Genomic DNA, 16,057 nt, shown 5'->3' with positions numbered 1-16,057 from the left:
TTGAATGCGCAAGAGCAATTGAAGCGGTTGTATTACATGTAGTGAAAGAAATACATTTCATTGATTGAAAGACATTCATTATGTTTCTCTAGTCTTAATTATCAACACCGATAACGTACATTATTCAGATTTGGAAATTAATTAAATCATTGAATTCATGAAAGCCTCTTTAATCGAGTGGACGGAAGTGCGACAAGGGGACTCGAGTTCGATACCCGGGTCGGGCTAAGTATTACTGGGCTTTTTTCGGTTTTTCGAAAACTGGGTGGAAGTGGGTGTACATTGTATAGCGGCATTACTTGCCATAATGTGCACCTCTACCCTTTTGGAAACAAAAGGCGTGTTATAACTTGGCCCATCGTTGAGTTCTAAATTTAAAGTGTAATAATTTTTTTTTTATAAAAAAAAATAATTACACTTTAAATTTTTATTCGGTCTTATTTGAAAATAGAATCATTTATAAATATTTTTTTATAAATAACGTCTATCACCGGCATGTAATCCTAATTTTAAACCATCTTTAGTGTTGCGAACTGTAAAAATAACATCGAATGTTCTGATATTTTCAATGTTTATTGTAAAGATGTTTATAAATACGTCTTTATTTTTATACGGCCGGTGTAATCTGGGGATTGAGGCGTGCCGGGCACATCAGCTGTGAAGCTGTGATCCGACATAATACCGACTCATTAGAATACTTATGATATTTACACGTAACTAGGTACTTGTGTTACAATTATTTTAGCGTATCTAATGATTATAGAGTACTTACGTAATGAGAAAATATTTTTTGTTTTTTTTATATTTTGTGTTCATATTCCTAATTTATGAAACAATGAAACAATGAATTTATTTTTGCAAATAGGCTACAAAAGAGCACTTTTACACGTCAAAATTATTAAAATCTAGATGAGGTCGGCATTTCCTAACGGACTACTCTGAGAAGAAATGCCGAAACAAACTCAGAAGTCATTGTCTCTTTTAAAGTCCAGACAATTTTTTTTTAAAGTAAGTTTAGTTAATTGTATTGTGTATTTTGTTTCTCTTTCTCAAATTGTTTATTTTTTCGTAGTTGATCAATCTTCTTATGTGGATAATAAATCACAACAAACTATTAAAGTATTTTAGAATTTCGAAAATTGTAGAAATACACTAGAAGACTTCTAGTGTTTCAGAAAACTTGCTTCGTTCAGTTTGTATACAAAAGCTATTTTCAAAAAGATGTCTTACTTTGTTTACCTACATTTTCCAATTTTCGCTGAAACATTCTTCTTGATGGATTGACTTGTCAGACAACATCAAAGTTACGCGCATGTGAAAGATTTCTATCATTTTAAAACTAGTTTAGGCGGTCAAATAAAAGTGTGATAAACTAACTTTCATATTTCATGCAAATATTGACAAACACCACTGGCGAAAACAACGCTTTAGGAAAACATTCATTTTTGAATCCGAGGAAAAAAAGGCCTTATAAAAACGAGTGCATTAATTAAATCTACTACTAGGGGGTGAACCTATTGCCATATACTGGGCACAATTCCAGATTCCGTGCTACTACAGAGAAATTTTCGAAAAACCGAAAAAAACCCAGTAATACCTTGCTCAACCCGGGAATCGAACCCGAGACCCCTTGTCCGGCAGTCGCACTTGCGACCATTCGACCAACGAGGCAGGCAGAAAAAAATATATATGAGCTAATATTCCTCAATGTTCCTAGTTACTCCCGAATATAAATGGCCGATGCGTCAGATCACATCAAAGACTTATCACACGATCTTTATTAAACGGGTGTAGGTTCCGAAACTAGTTTGCGGTCATTCAGGGCTCATAAATTGTTAACATAAACATTTTATATTATTGAACACTCGTTAAATGTTTAATGCCGTCAATTTACTGATATTTAAACGGCATTCATTAGCGAGGTAGGTACGGCTGAGTATATTTGACGTACGTTGAATTTTTAAACATGTTTTTCGTGTGAAAATGTTTAAGAACTGTGTCTGATTAAATCATTCATTTTCTTTCTTTATGAGTAGCTGAAAGTACTTAAGTAAGATCTTTTCTGAACACTGTATTTCAACGTAAAGGATTGTTACATTAAATATGCTCCTTCGTCTTCTCTTTTAGGTATCTAATAAAGGATTTGACATCTACATGTTTAACGATTTCTATAAGCGTGTACCTATTATCCCGATTCCAAAATATCAAATGTCATCAAGGTCTCACTGCACGGTTGTTGCGGTGGCTGAACAACCGGCTGCCGCAGAACGTATAGCGGTTTCGATTCCCGTACGGAGAAACCCTTTATGTGATCCGTATTTTTTTCGTTTCTGTGTATGTAAATGTGAAATTGTACGTTTGTAAACGTACCCATACACATGAGAAAACCTAATTATGGGGCAATGTTAAAAAACATATACGGTCACATAAGTCTATTAAGTATTTCATAATTTTCATAAGTATGCACTTCTTAAACTGATTCAATAATATGAAATGTGATCAAGGTTAAGATGCAATGAGACTTAAAATTGTTCATTTAACAGTTCAGACGTCACTCGAGATATTTCCAAAGACTTTAAGGAAAAACCCAAACTCTTTCATCTTCAGTACACATAATTCGAATTTAAGAGCTACTGAAAGACGAACAGGAAAATTGTCCTGAAACGTACAGTTAGTGTACAGTACCTGGCCATAAATATTGCACTTCGACCTTTAACTAAAAATCACGGCTTACCGTCGCCGTCGTACTCAGAGTAATTTAATGGTTACTTAACCCTGGCCTTAGCAAATGTTTTCTATATAAAATCGTTACTAAGGAATAGTGGAAGTAATCATTAAATGTCTCTGAGTGCGGCTGTTAGTCCCATAAATTAATGGAGAAAAGCTCTACCAGTTTCTAATCACAGAGGGACCTACTGCGTGATTAGGCTGCGCGACGCCGCCGCGCACGCTGGTAAGCATCTTTCCATATAAAACACATAGCTTAGTTAAAACCGTTTTCATCAGTACTATGCTATGTGTACCAATGAATATGATTGGTGAAAGCCAAACGCATCCACAGCAACGTAGCATAGCACATCTCGGATGGAAAAATACCCTTATGATTATGACCCGTTAAAACAAATAAATACTTATAATATCACACAAAATTTTCTCTTTCCAAAACCCGATGTGCAATATTTATCGCCGCGTACTGTAAGTGTAGCGTATAGTCAGTGTGTAGTGAGTGTGAGTGAGACTCGTCCCTGAACCAGCTTACGTGCGTACGCGCATACCTACTACAAACAATCCGTCAGTTTGTTTGTTTTTGTAATCAGCGCATGTTATTCATCATCGGATCACTTTCTACTGTAAATGTTCGGTTTTTAGCTGAAGGACGTGTTGACCTTAGAGTGTTAGGTACTACTTATTCGTTCATCTAAATCTATGTTATAATACCATACGAAAAAGCTTTCCAACAACTTTTCCTCTAGTATCACATTTTTCAAGTTAAATTCTGGCAATTTAGACAACCGAACATGAGGTAAGATTATACCAATCCCTTAGCAAAAGTTATACTTAGATATTAAAACATTAGCTTTTCTGCCAGAGGATTCGCCCGCGTCCGTGAGATAAAAATTCAGCTCATACCCTGTCTGTATATCTTTCATGGAAATCCGTTCAGTAGTTTCTTTCTTTCAACTTTCACATTTATAATATTAGTGTCACAAATAAAATTTAAATCTATTTAATATTCCCGTACAACTATAAATTCTAAAATTTAACAACCTGTCTGCGACTTTCATCGCGCTTCAAGATATAACGCTAATAAATACCGTGGCGTTTAATGCGCATACGCACGACAATGGGACGGTTTATTTGTTTGTTTTAGCTCGTCACGCCAACTGTCGAACGTGTTAACATTTGTTTAGCTCTCGGATTAATGATGTTGTTTGTTGTTTTATTACACGCGTATATCATCTGCTTAGAATATGTTGACAAGCACATCAAGTTACACCATGTACAATGGACTTTCTACCTTAGCATTATGTGTTAAAGTTGAAGATTGGTAGTATTCATTGGAGTATGTTAACTTGCAGGCTGACATAACCTATGTACCTATGTTTAAGGATGTCTTATACTTGTATTATTAGGGTCGTAAGATTGTCATTTGAGTACTTAGTATATGTCTGTCAATCCCTTAGATTTTAGTGTCGCATAAAACTGTATGTCTTTCGACAGATGTGTATTAATAGCACATTCTACATTCCCAGGGGATAAAAAATGGCCTATATGAGTTGATACAATAATCTACCTGGAGCTACGGGCTACTTCGGAGCTTCAGCTCCAAGCGGGTCCCCGGGATTCCAGCTCGAATTGTCAGATTCTTACCGTCTAGTAAGAATCTGACACTCTACTCACCCAAGGTGGGTGAAGTCTTGGATGATTTTCTCCCCTTAAACAAGACCATAACCCTTAATCAAATTTCATCTCGATCGACATATTATGTCAACAGACACGTCACATTTGTATAATTATGTGACGTGTCTGCTGTCACATATACAAATGCTGTCGTAGTAGAAAATCAGATTACAATGTTATCCCAGCTAAACAAATACATCTGAAAATAATACGCTTACAATAAATAAATAAATCAAGGCAGTAAATCGAATACTAAATACTTGGCAATAAAACTCCAATAACATAATTACTCATGACAATAGGCTCACCAGAATCCCTGGTAAAAGAGCGACGAACTGCAATGATTCAGGCCAAGGGCACATCGCAAAAACAACTACTGTTACTGCCAACCCTAACACGTGACCACGTCGGTGTGAACCCTCGCTGCCAAACTATGTGACCGGGTCCACTCCACACATACTTCTCACTAAGTATGTGTCTAAAATAACTGTTAACATAATGATTGATTTCATTGAATGATTAAACTGTGTTCCATTAAGTAGCGACTTTTGGAAGATCAACCAAAATTACAAAATAAATTTAAAGGCAATCTTAATAACAATACCAAGATGTTTATTGCCAACACTTAGCACCAATCACTTTTAAGTGTGTGAGAGCCATGTTTCGGTACAAATGAGCCGGCTCAACCGAGCGATACACTTGTAACGCCTCTAGCATTTCGGGTTTCCATTGGCGACGCCAACTGCTTACTATCGGGTGATATGTCCGCTCGTTTACCGGTTCATGCCATAAAACATATTAAAACGAAAATTATATTCAAAGAAATAGTAACTAAGCAAAAACAAAGACTGTTAGACCAATTAACTAATCTTGCTGAACTAAGAACATAAAGATTTATCAAAGAAATGTTCTGCAGTGATCTAGAATATGCACTAGCAATAAGTCTAGACGCTAGACAATGATTTAGCCTTTATTTACACAGACATAAACTAGCCGCAGACGTTAACTGTCTCCCGGTGAGTTACGTTCGCGATTGTAATGCTCATGTCCGCGGTTTTCACACAACAAGTCATTTGCAAACTACGTGTGAACTTGAAGGTTAATAGCGAAGCTGATTTTAAAGCTGCGTTTTTTTTGCTATGGATAGATTGTAAGCTATTTTTCTCAAATAGTATTATATTATAAGTATAGAATAGTATTATATCTCGACTAGTATTGTTTACAGCCCAATATCGAACGGATGGAATTATATAAAATAAATATAATGTTTAATTATCATGTCATAACCTTAGGTCGCTGGGCCATAAATTAATGATTTTAGAATATGTCTAGGGCCGGAATGCTAAAATATATGTTTACCCTTACTTATGTCATTGAGCCTTATGAGAGATTAAAATTATGAATAATCCTAAGTGTTATGTACGAATTTATTAATTAAATCATAATATTTTTACAGCTGGTATTGTAGACGCTGTATACTAGACAATACTATAAGCATCTCGGTTACCCATTTTGAACTATAACACAAAATAAAACAAACATTAAAAAGTTCTGCATACGTATTATACATATTTTCACTGATAAGTTTTCTCTGTACTGCTGTTTGCTTATATAAACTGGATCTTGGCTTAAGGAAATAAATAAATACGAGTCTCAACGTCTTTCCCAAGCCAAATCGAATCAGCAAATGAAACGAAGAATAAATAATTCAATGAGAACCGTGCTATTTATTGTTATAAATAATAAGAAATACATTTCCCACAGACGTAGTGACGTGGGCAAGTCCACACAAATAGAATAATAATAAAATAATAAATTATTATTTTCAGTAATGCTATAATTTGTTAGTCTAATGTCACGGATGTGCGCAAAGTGTTGCTTTCGCGTTTATGATCCATGATCCATGCTATAATTGCGCCTGCGACGTCTGGCACACGACTATTTTACACTTTATTATAATATTCCGAAGTAACTACGTACTCTGCCGTCCCTACAATGTATATTTAAACTTCTATTAAAACGTGTTTATATTAAAATTTTACTGCACTTCCTCTGCTTTACTTTGTCGATAGATTAGACATTTTATCGACATGTGCTCAACATGATGTTACAATTCTCCTTTCCTAAGAAAATTCTAATTATGTAAGCTTACTCATCATCAGCGCAAAAATTTTACGCGTTCCTTAGCCGAAATACAACGGAGTCCTTGAATTACGAAAACGTATGAAACTTATCGTAAAAACTGCAATAAGTCAGATCAGGAAATAGAAAATCCAGCCATGATGTAATGCCAACAAATATCAACAAACTAAAATAAAATGTCCCGCGTTTTGTCAAATATTTAGAAATAAATGCTATTAACGTGGGACGAACTAAAGAAAAACTAAAGGTAGACAGCACATCACGATACCCTGAAGTATAAATCTCGCCAATAGATTTTCACCTTTAGCACTAGATGATAAAGTTGATAATCCACTAAACAAATGCAGTTTAGTTTCACACAAGTGTCAATCGTCAGTTTTATAATTTTCACTACTCTTTCACCATCCTCGTCTCAGCCCACTTTGAACTGTCAAAGTATCTGAATGACAGACAACGTTTTAAACGATGTTTTCAAGATAAATACACGTAACCACACAAATTCTGTTTTATTTGCTATTTTAGTTAAAAAACATACAAACATACAGTAAAAGTTTGTTTAAGAAAACATACAGGTGTTTGATGGGAATAGTTTTTAGAAATTCCTTTTATTTCAGCTTATATTCATGTATTTATTTATGAGACCGAATGTAAACGAGGTAAGTCCACGCCTACGACATTAGTAGCGGGAAAACGCTGCTACGAATGACGAAAAATAATCGCTACGCGTTATGAACTACGCGCTACGAGCTACGTGCTGCGTACTACGCGCTACGGCTGTAGTATTTCACCACTACTTAAGTGTAAAGTAAGGGGTTATACGTTTAGAGCTGGGTATTTAAGGGTATAAACGGGATTCTGCATGAAAGTAAAAAAATAAAATATTGTGGAATTCAAAAAAAAAAAATAATGAACATATCTACCAATAGAATTAGAGATAGCCGTTACACGTGATGAACTAAACATTTTAATATCCCGACTATAAAACATCGTAACATATATTGACGATCTGCCATTTTGAAGAGACAAGACACCAATAAAACAAGAATTAAAGAAACAGTCATAATTTATGTGAAACCGTCGGATGCGGCATGTGGCACCATTTGTTGAAGAAGACTTCCTATACGTCAGCACGAGACTCGATGGACGATACATTTAACGTAGCGCCTAGCGTTCCAAGATTTGTATTATACTAATAAGTCATGATTACTATAAAAAATACTATTACAAATACCATCATCATCAACAATCGAAGAAGACTGGATAAAGGCCTCCCTTTCAGTATATAAAAATTAAACTAATAAATGGACCCTTTTGTATTTTTTCAAACATTTATTTTACATACATATTAAGTCCTGGTTAAGGTCATAGGAAGCCGTTGGATGCAGGTCGTTTCCAGCCGGTTTATCTGTTAGTCATTGGGAGGCCTATGCTAAGCAGTAGGCGTCTTGTGGCTGATATGATGATGATAATTAAGTCCTAAATTGAAGAAGAAGATTGTATCTCCAACTCGGTGAAACAACACATACGTTGCCGTGATATCATTACGGTCGAGTCGGCTCATGAAGAAATTCATAAAATGTAACTATACCTATGTATATCTTTACCCGCTATCTTTACTATTATTTACAAATGCAAACACATGTACTGTTTACATACAAACTAAAATTGTTTATCTTTCATACAAATCTCGCGTCTATTTAAAACAATGTTGCTTTATTGTTTCTCATTCTTTTATTTCAAAGTTGATTGAGCGCAGACACTGTACATGATGCGGGTATCATGTCATAATCTGTTTCATATCAAGTAATGTATTATATGAGAAAATATTTGAAGTTAACATATTGGAAATCGTTAAGCATGTCTGTCGTTAAGCATTATGTCTTCGTTGCTCTTCCTGGCAGAGCTGGGTGGGCCTGGTATTCTAAGATTATTCTAAGATGATCAGCTATTATAAGATAATCTGCTAAATTGAATACCTGAGTTGTAATAAAAATACGAGTAGTACAGAGATATTTCTTTAAGAACTTAAATTTCTCAATGAAAATACTAATCACTCTAATATTATAAATGTGAAAGTTTGTTTGTTTGGATGTTTGTCCGTCAATCACGCTGAAATTACTGAACGGTTTTTGATGAAATTTGGTATATAGAGATGGTATTGCTGATTTGGGTGATAGGATACTTTTTATCATACGGAAACGCGGGCGAAACCGCTGGCAGAAACTATAAAAAATATCGATTCATTTTTTAAACACACGGCCAACCTTCTTCATGAAAATAACAATGTTTCATAATTTAAAAAATCATAACACATAAAATTAAATAATGTAGTACAATATTATTATCCCCGGAAATCATAAAAAACACGTTAATAGCCATTGTTGTATGTACGTGCGTCATATTTTATTGTAGTCTGCCTATAACCGTTTGTCACAGTTTCTGGCGTAATAATTGAGAGAGATATTATCGTAATTTGTACAATGTTTACAGTCCGACTGTCTCTGGATCACTTTAAATATAAATCAAAATTTAACCACACACGATGAAACTGAATTTATTAACAGACACATTGGATATTGAAATCCAACTGTAGTTACTAATTCGTAAATTATAAATTTTTAATAGCAATAAGTTTTAGTATGTTCTTTTACAAAAAAGTCCATCAATCTTGTTCTCCCCTTTTCATGCAAAACTGTGCAACTTCTACATACACCATGAGAAATATTGTTCGTGCGCATCTGACTCTGTAAAATCTACTATTTTTAGGGAAAACAACTGATAGCTCATTTCCAGATACACAGAAGAATATCTTCAATGTAGAATATAAAATAAGCTAATGAAAGGGAAGTAACATTGCGGCAAAACATAACTTATTTTATGTTATATAGTAAGCAAGCAGACAAATCACCCAATGGTAAGCAATTGCACGCCGCCAATGGACACCCGAAACCCCAGAGGCGTTACAAGTGCGTTGCCGGCATTTTGGGGGTTAGAAATTTAAAGGTTGTTGTTGGAGATTGGGAAAGAGTGCCTATAATAAAAATAATCAAGACAATGACTCTATTACTACGCAATGACTCAAAAGGTTCGACAGTTAACCTACAAAGCCAGTAAGTACCTAATCCTCCAATTGTAACGATCATACATTTACACGAAAAACAAAAAAAAAAATATAAACAACAGCATGTGTGGCCATATAAAATAAATGATAGGATTGCCAACTGATTTATTTCGCACTCAAATAAAACCTCGTAAATATTCATTCTCTATTTAAAAAGAAAACAATGGCACGTTGCTCTCGATCCTCAATAATGTACGTGTGTGTACAAGAGGCCGTGACGTCACCACAGACCCTGGAGTTGCCAGCAATCTAAATCTGTCGCGACAATGAGAATATTGTTCTACAATTTATTTGAACTTTTACAACTGGCAATGGGCTCGAGTTAATATGCGTTGCGTAGGTACCTAAATTATAAAGCTATGTCGATTTTCTCTGAGGAGGAAAATAGGTGTTCACAACACTAATTTTTCAATAATTTATGTTGCTAGTCTCATTATATAGGTCGACCTTATTTTCACTTGTAGAAATATCAGATTTGTAAAATTCAATAAAAATAGAGACATAAATTCTTGTAATAAAAGAAAATTTTAAGTGGAATCCTTACTTAAATACATGCTTGAGTAAATTAGGTATTCAATGAGTTTATTTATTTAAATATCTAGCTGTAATAGTCAAATTAAGCTACTATTACATAAAACCCATAATGAAATAAAGGGTAATAATGAGAACAAATGTCACTACTTTTTTAATAACCCTGCCCCTTATTAGGATTTTCTCGTTTATTATGGATGTACGGTGGGTACAAATAGAATTTCATATACACATGACACCCAGACCCAGAACAACAATCTGTGGATCACACAAAGAGCTGTTCCGTGCGGGAATCGAACCCGCAACACATTGCACGGCAGTCATTTACCCAACCTTAAACACACAATGTTAAATAATTGTAATGTATTATAAATGTACAAAAACCTATTAATAGATGGGTGTTACATTTAAAAATACCGGCTAACGATTGGTTTCATATTCACGAAGTGGCTCGCTGTGTTACTTGGCACCGCGCGGGTTATTGACAGACGCTGTACGGGTGTCGGTTTAATGGTTCTACATTTATTTCTTGACGCAAAGGTCTAGTTCAAGTGTATGTCGTGTTCTATGGTAGGGGAAAGCTTCATGAGACTTTCGATTTTTTTTTATTTATAAAAACGTTGCGCCACTCTAGGATTTTCTCCTGTGTCGTGGGTACGTTTACAAACATACAAGTTCACAAGCACATGACACCCAGAGCCAAAACAACAATTTGTGGATCACACAAAGAGTTGCTCCGTGCGGGAATCGAACCCGCTACCCGTTGCGCGGCAGCTAGTTCTCCAGCCACCACACCAACCGTGCAGTCAAAAAATGAAGAAGACGGTAATATTACAAGTTTACCAGCCATAGAAGTCATTATAGTATAAGTATTTTGTTTTAAATAGGGACGATGACCCTTTTTGACTGAAAAACACAAGAAAAACAGCATATTTCCATCATGGATATCGATTTAGCATTTAACTTCAATAACCCACATCCAAAATAAAAACAAATACCTCATTTTCAAACAACAATATTTCATAGACGCCACGTAAAAGAAGGCGCCCCATAAAGTTGCAATAAATGGTTCATTGTTAACAGGTGCACCGTCGAATGCCGAATATAGGAAACATAAACTTCACCCACTAGTGTTTAGTCTGTCCGATACTCTCAACACGTCACATAGAGATCATCACTAATGGTGTTTTTAAAAACCAATCAATTAATTTGACGTTTTGAAAACTCCGCCATAATTATATTTGGGTTATGTCTGTCTTGCTGTCTGAGAAGTAAAACGAACCGAATCATTCAACCCACTTCGATGTTCAGACGATGTGTCATCGATCAATTATCAGACTGATATGTTCGAGGTTTTATGATGTTGAATATTCTTTAGAGCTTCTACTTAAGATTTTGATTGCCTATTTAGAATAATGTTTTAAACTATTATAGTAAACATAAAGAAAACAATCCTAACTGATCAACAAACTACACGAACATAGAAAGCAACACTCACTTAGCCACAATCAACATCAACAATACACACGCATCAATATCAAGGATTCTAAACTATACCTGATTACAGTCTTTTCTCGGGCAGGGTACCAAATGGTAAATGTGGCTCACCGGAGTCAGCGGTGATGGGATGCTCGAGGACCGGAGCATGCTCAGCTTCCGTCGCTGCTCAGCCGACAGCGAGGCTCGCCGACTCCTGGCAAGCCCATAGCCCGACACATCAGGTGAGTCCACACTCGCGCCACGAATCAGTGACGGACGAAACATTGTAATTTGTTAAGTGATTTATTAAAATACTTTTAATTTGATCGGTGATGCAGATTTGGTGATTAGCTGTGTAAATAAAGTATAGTTTAAGATTTTAGTTCTTTTGTGTAATGTTGATGAGATATGAATCAAATTAGTGTTTTAATCATACAATTAGACCGAAGGCGAAGCTTAACCCGTGGTTTGCCGGAACGCAGATATACGCGAGACACAATGTGTTTTCTGTTGTGTCTCATATACAAGAGGTTAAGGGATTTTAGGGATCACTACTTACGTGTTTCTAGAAATCTACAAGTAGGTAAATTTGTGCATAACAACTGTTCCTACTACCATATACTGTACAGTCTTCTACTTATTACTTACTTACTTTACTACTTTCATTAAACTAATTTAAGTAGTTACTGTGTAGGTGTTCCTCAAATATAATGATTACCATTTAATATTTAGCAACAGATTGAATAATTCTAAGTGTATCCTCAACATTATGTTGCCATTTATTTTTCGATTCAATCTTCTGAAATAGAAAAGGTGTAAGACAGGGTTTAATATCTTAATTGAAATGGAAATTAATTCGATACTGAGTATAAGGTTGAGGATTTCTAAAGGAAATTGGATACTAATATACCTATTTGGAAAATTGTTTTTATCTTTTCCAAAAATATTGTAAGTAAGGATCTACCTGAGTGCAAATATTATACAAATATTATAACCTCACACCTGTCTCCCATGGGAGTAGGCAGAGACAATGGAACGCCAATTGCTACGAATCTTACATACCTCTTTCGCTTCATCAACAGTCATCATTATTTTCATGCATGCTCGTCGGTTAAAGGTACTTTTAATTTGGCCCTTCTTTAATATATCGCCAATATGGTCTCTATATGACAACTAAATGTCAATCCCGTAGATTTTTTATATATTTAATTGTTCCTTATGTATGTATACTAAATGTCATTGACTATCGTTACTGATTTTATTGTAACTAACTATTGTAACTATCGTTACATTAGTAGTATAGTTTAATTGAAAAGTATAAGTCACCTAACTTCTTAAAGTTTCAATAACTTACGATAAAAACTAAAGCTTTTAGATTTTTGAATCAGGCTTGCATATAATTAAAACATTTTATAATAAACTCATCATTGATCTAATGCTACTGCTCCGTTCAGTCCTTGGCCAAATTACTTGAAGAGTTCCTAACCTAAATTTACCTAATTTATCAGTTCAGTTTCAACCATGAAGCAAATAAAGAGGAGATGTTGATAGATAGAAGGGGTGACAGAAGGCTATCACCCATTCGAATGTCTTTGTTTAATTGTGGGCATTACCTATTACTTTTCATTCAATTAGGTACTCCTGAAGAAATCAGCCAATATTTACGTCACACATAATTACATTAATCTACATTATATAGAAAATAGTTCGGTTTATCAAGAGTACTTATCAGTTTACCTATGTATCCGTTCCTGATTATAGATACGCTTTCACTTAAATGTTTCTTTTTGTCTGAATTATTTAGATAATAAAACGCTTAAGTATCTCCTACACCTGTTACTGTCTCTCACTCATAATAATTATACCTAATGACCTAAATAGTTAATTGATTCATATCCAAAGCAGGTCAATGTATTGAGGAGACAGGGACATAACAATTAAATCATTATTAACGGATGAATACACTCTGGGGTTATTTGTATGAGGAGCTTTTTAATTTGTTTTGAACATGTGTTAATTAATGAGGTGTTAAACATGTGTTGTGTATCTTATATGTATGTGTATAAGGTGCCAATTACAAATAACATAATCAAGTAACAAAAATAAAGTAGCCAATTAAACCAACGGTGTTCAACCGTCGCATTTCCCCACAAATCACCTTTTCCTTTCCATTTTTTCAGTTCTTTCCATTTTGTTAGATACTATAAATAATAAGTGCCGCAATCACTTGGTATTATAACTGTAGGAACATAATTGTCACTGGCTCTATAAGTCTACACTGGTTTATTTAAAGATTGAAGAAAACAGTGTTGGATGTGTTGTCGGCGTTTTGAACGCGCGGCGGGACGGTTGGCGGTCGGGCCGCGCGGCAGCCGCCCGGTGGGAATCGAGATATGAACTGAACCGAAGTGTTTCGGCGTGAGACAGAACTGCGTGTGTTGATCGGTCGCCAAAACGTTGCACAATTATCTATCTGACATTTAAAATTGGATCAGACGGTGCGTAGACTGTTGCGGGAGACGGGACGGCGCGAGGGTCCCGACATTTGTATTTTTATAAAGTATTTTTGATTGAATAATTTTAAGTAAATAAATATATATTAAAATTTGCTACACAGAAAATCAGTGCTTAGAAAAACGTAGATAGACTGTTTTCCTTATTCTTAAACTTTGAATAGATTCTTTCGTCTTAATTTCTTATCAACTTTTTGTAATTTCGTAGCCACTTTGGAGTAACTATAAGTAGTGTAACATCATCATTAACTAGTACACGATACCAGATAAATGACTATAAGTACAGAATCCTGTACATATAATATCAAAATAACATACAAAGTATTATCCCAACACTCGGTATCTATGATTCAGTGTTTATCTGCAGAGCAGTATCTCCTCCTTAATTGCAGCCATTACGAACTATTACGGCTAAACAAGCAGTAGGTGATGACCGGACTCAGATAAACTAATTAATACCACTCAGTGCTGTATAAACTTTAAACATTAAACTAAATAAAATTGTTTAACTATGCGCCGTACTCAGAACTTCAGAATCATTTAATAGTTTACTACTTAAATACTTAACAAAGTCCTTAGCAATTGTTTTCGCAATAAAATCGTAACTGAGGAATAGTTTAAGTAATCATTAAATGTCAATAAGTATGGCAGTATGTGCTTTAGTTTTTACTTATTCTGATATATATGGTGTGCGCGTCGAAAATGTATTATTGGGGCAATTTAAATAGATGATAAGAAATACATATGAGTGTAAGGTTTAAAATTTTGTAGACTGCCGAAAAACGTTAAAAGATCAACACAGAAAAATAACATTAAGTATATACCTATTCTATGACGCCATAATTCATGAATAAGTTAAAATAATTTATCTAATATGGAAAAATTAAAAAAAAACTGAATATCTTAGAAAAACTACACAAGTATTCATATTTTTTGGTTTTTAAGGATTTCAAGGAAAATTCATAATAAAATTATTATGAATTATGCAAATTATTCTTATATAAATCCAAACTGAATTTACAAAAACCAAAGGAGATCACTAGTTTATAAACAAAAAATAATATTGGCTCGATAACAAGAGTTCGACTCCCGAGCTATCACAGTTTGTTGACATCGCTACACTTTTGTATTCGTGTTATTACATATATTTTTGTCACTCTAAATAGGGAGCCATTTGATATAATATGACATTCGGATGAATGTATCTATTGATGCTAAATGTGTTACTTCAAAGAACTAATGAAATGTAAAGGGTATAATGGTACGAGAGCTAGCAACGTCGAAAAAACAAGCATTTCAAGAAGGCCAGTTTTTAGATATATTATGTCTCTCAGTCTCCCAGACATCATACGGGCTATCTGGCACCTGGTAGTCGTTGCGTTCATCAGTGCGCATCGCATTTGTACAGGTAAAATTTCAATTTTTCAAACCATTTTAAGAAGTTATTTTTTATTATTATTATTTTTATTGAACTTATAGTAACATGAATCTCTTATTGCCAGGCATTTTTCATGTTGTTTAAGGTCTGCCAGGCGCCAATTTTGAATTAAAAAAAAAAAAATTTCAAATCATTTTAGTATGGCTGAAATTTTAGTATGATGTTATTTAAGTAAGAAAAGACCCAAAATTAATTTGCCAAGCAGTTATTCGGTTGTTAACCTTCAGCCAGACCGATCTAAAACTGAAAAATGATGTAGTATCATTTCGCTTGGTCTAGAAATATTTGTCGAACGAATTACAGAGAAAGGGATTAAACAACCGGCCAAGTGCGAGTCGGACTCGCCCATGAAGGGTTCCGTAGCAGCAAGTAGACGACTAAATAAAAAAGTTATAAAATAACTTGGTTTTACATAGTGTTTTTATGAACGAC

The 16,057-nt window shown here is 34.6% G+C and overlaps 1 protein-coding gene across 11 annotated transcripts in view; it reads right to left on the bottom strand.

Annotated features, from left to right (window-relative positions):
• The window catches only part of LOC118282231 (uncharacterized protein ZK1073.1), a 67,489-nt gene that overhangs the window by 40,401 nt on the left and 11,031 nt on the right, over nucleotides 1-16,057 (bottom strand). For 2 of the 11 annotated variants that reach the window (XM_035603204.2, XM_035603207.2), the window contains exons 1-2: nucleotides 13,833-14,083; nucleotides 11,804-12,025 (exon numbers count right to left, since the gene is read on the bottom strand). The exons of 3 other annotated variants lie outside the window; for them this stretch is intronic. In XM_035603204.2, the coding sequence (XP_035459097.1) occupies nucleotides 11,804-11,959 (156 nt within the window). In that variant the 5' untranslated portion in view covers nucleotides 11,960-12,025; nucleotides 13,833-14,083. Of the gene's footprint in view, nucleotides 1-11,752; nucleotides 12,026-13,832; nucleotides 14,088-16,057 lie in introns of those variants that run through there. 6 more of the 11 variants (XM_035603201.2, XM_035603206.2, XM_035603200.2 and 3 more) reach the window with 6 other exon arrangements.

Source organism: Spodoptera frugiperda, chromosome 20, assembly GCF_023101765.2.
Source record: "Spodoptera frugiperda isolate SF20-4 chromosome 20, AGI-APGP_CSIRO_Sfru_2.0, whole genome shotgun sequence".
Taxonomy (NCBI): domain Eukaryota; kingdom Metazoa; phylum Arthropoda; class Insecta; order Lepidoptera; family Noctuidae; genus Spodoptera; species Spodoptera frugiperda.
This window is presented reverse-complemented; position numbering and strand designations above follow the sequence as displayed.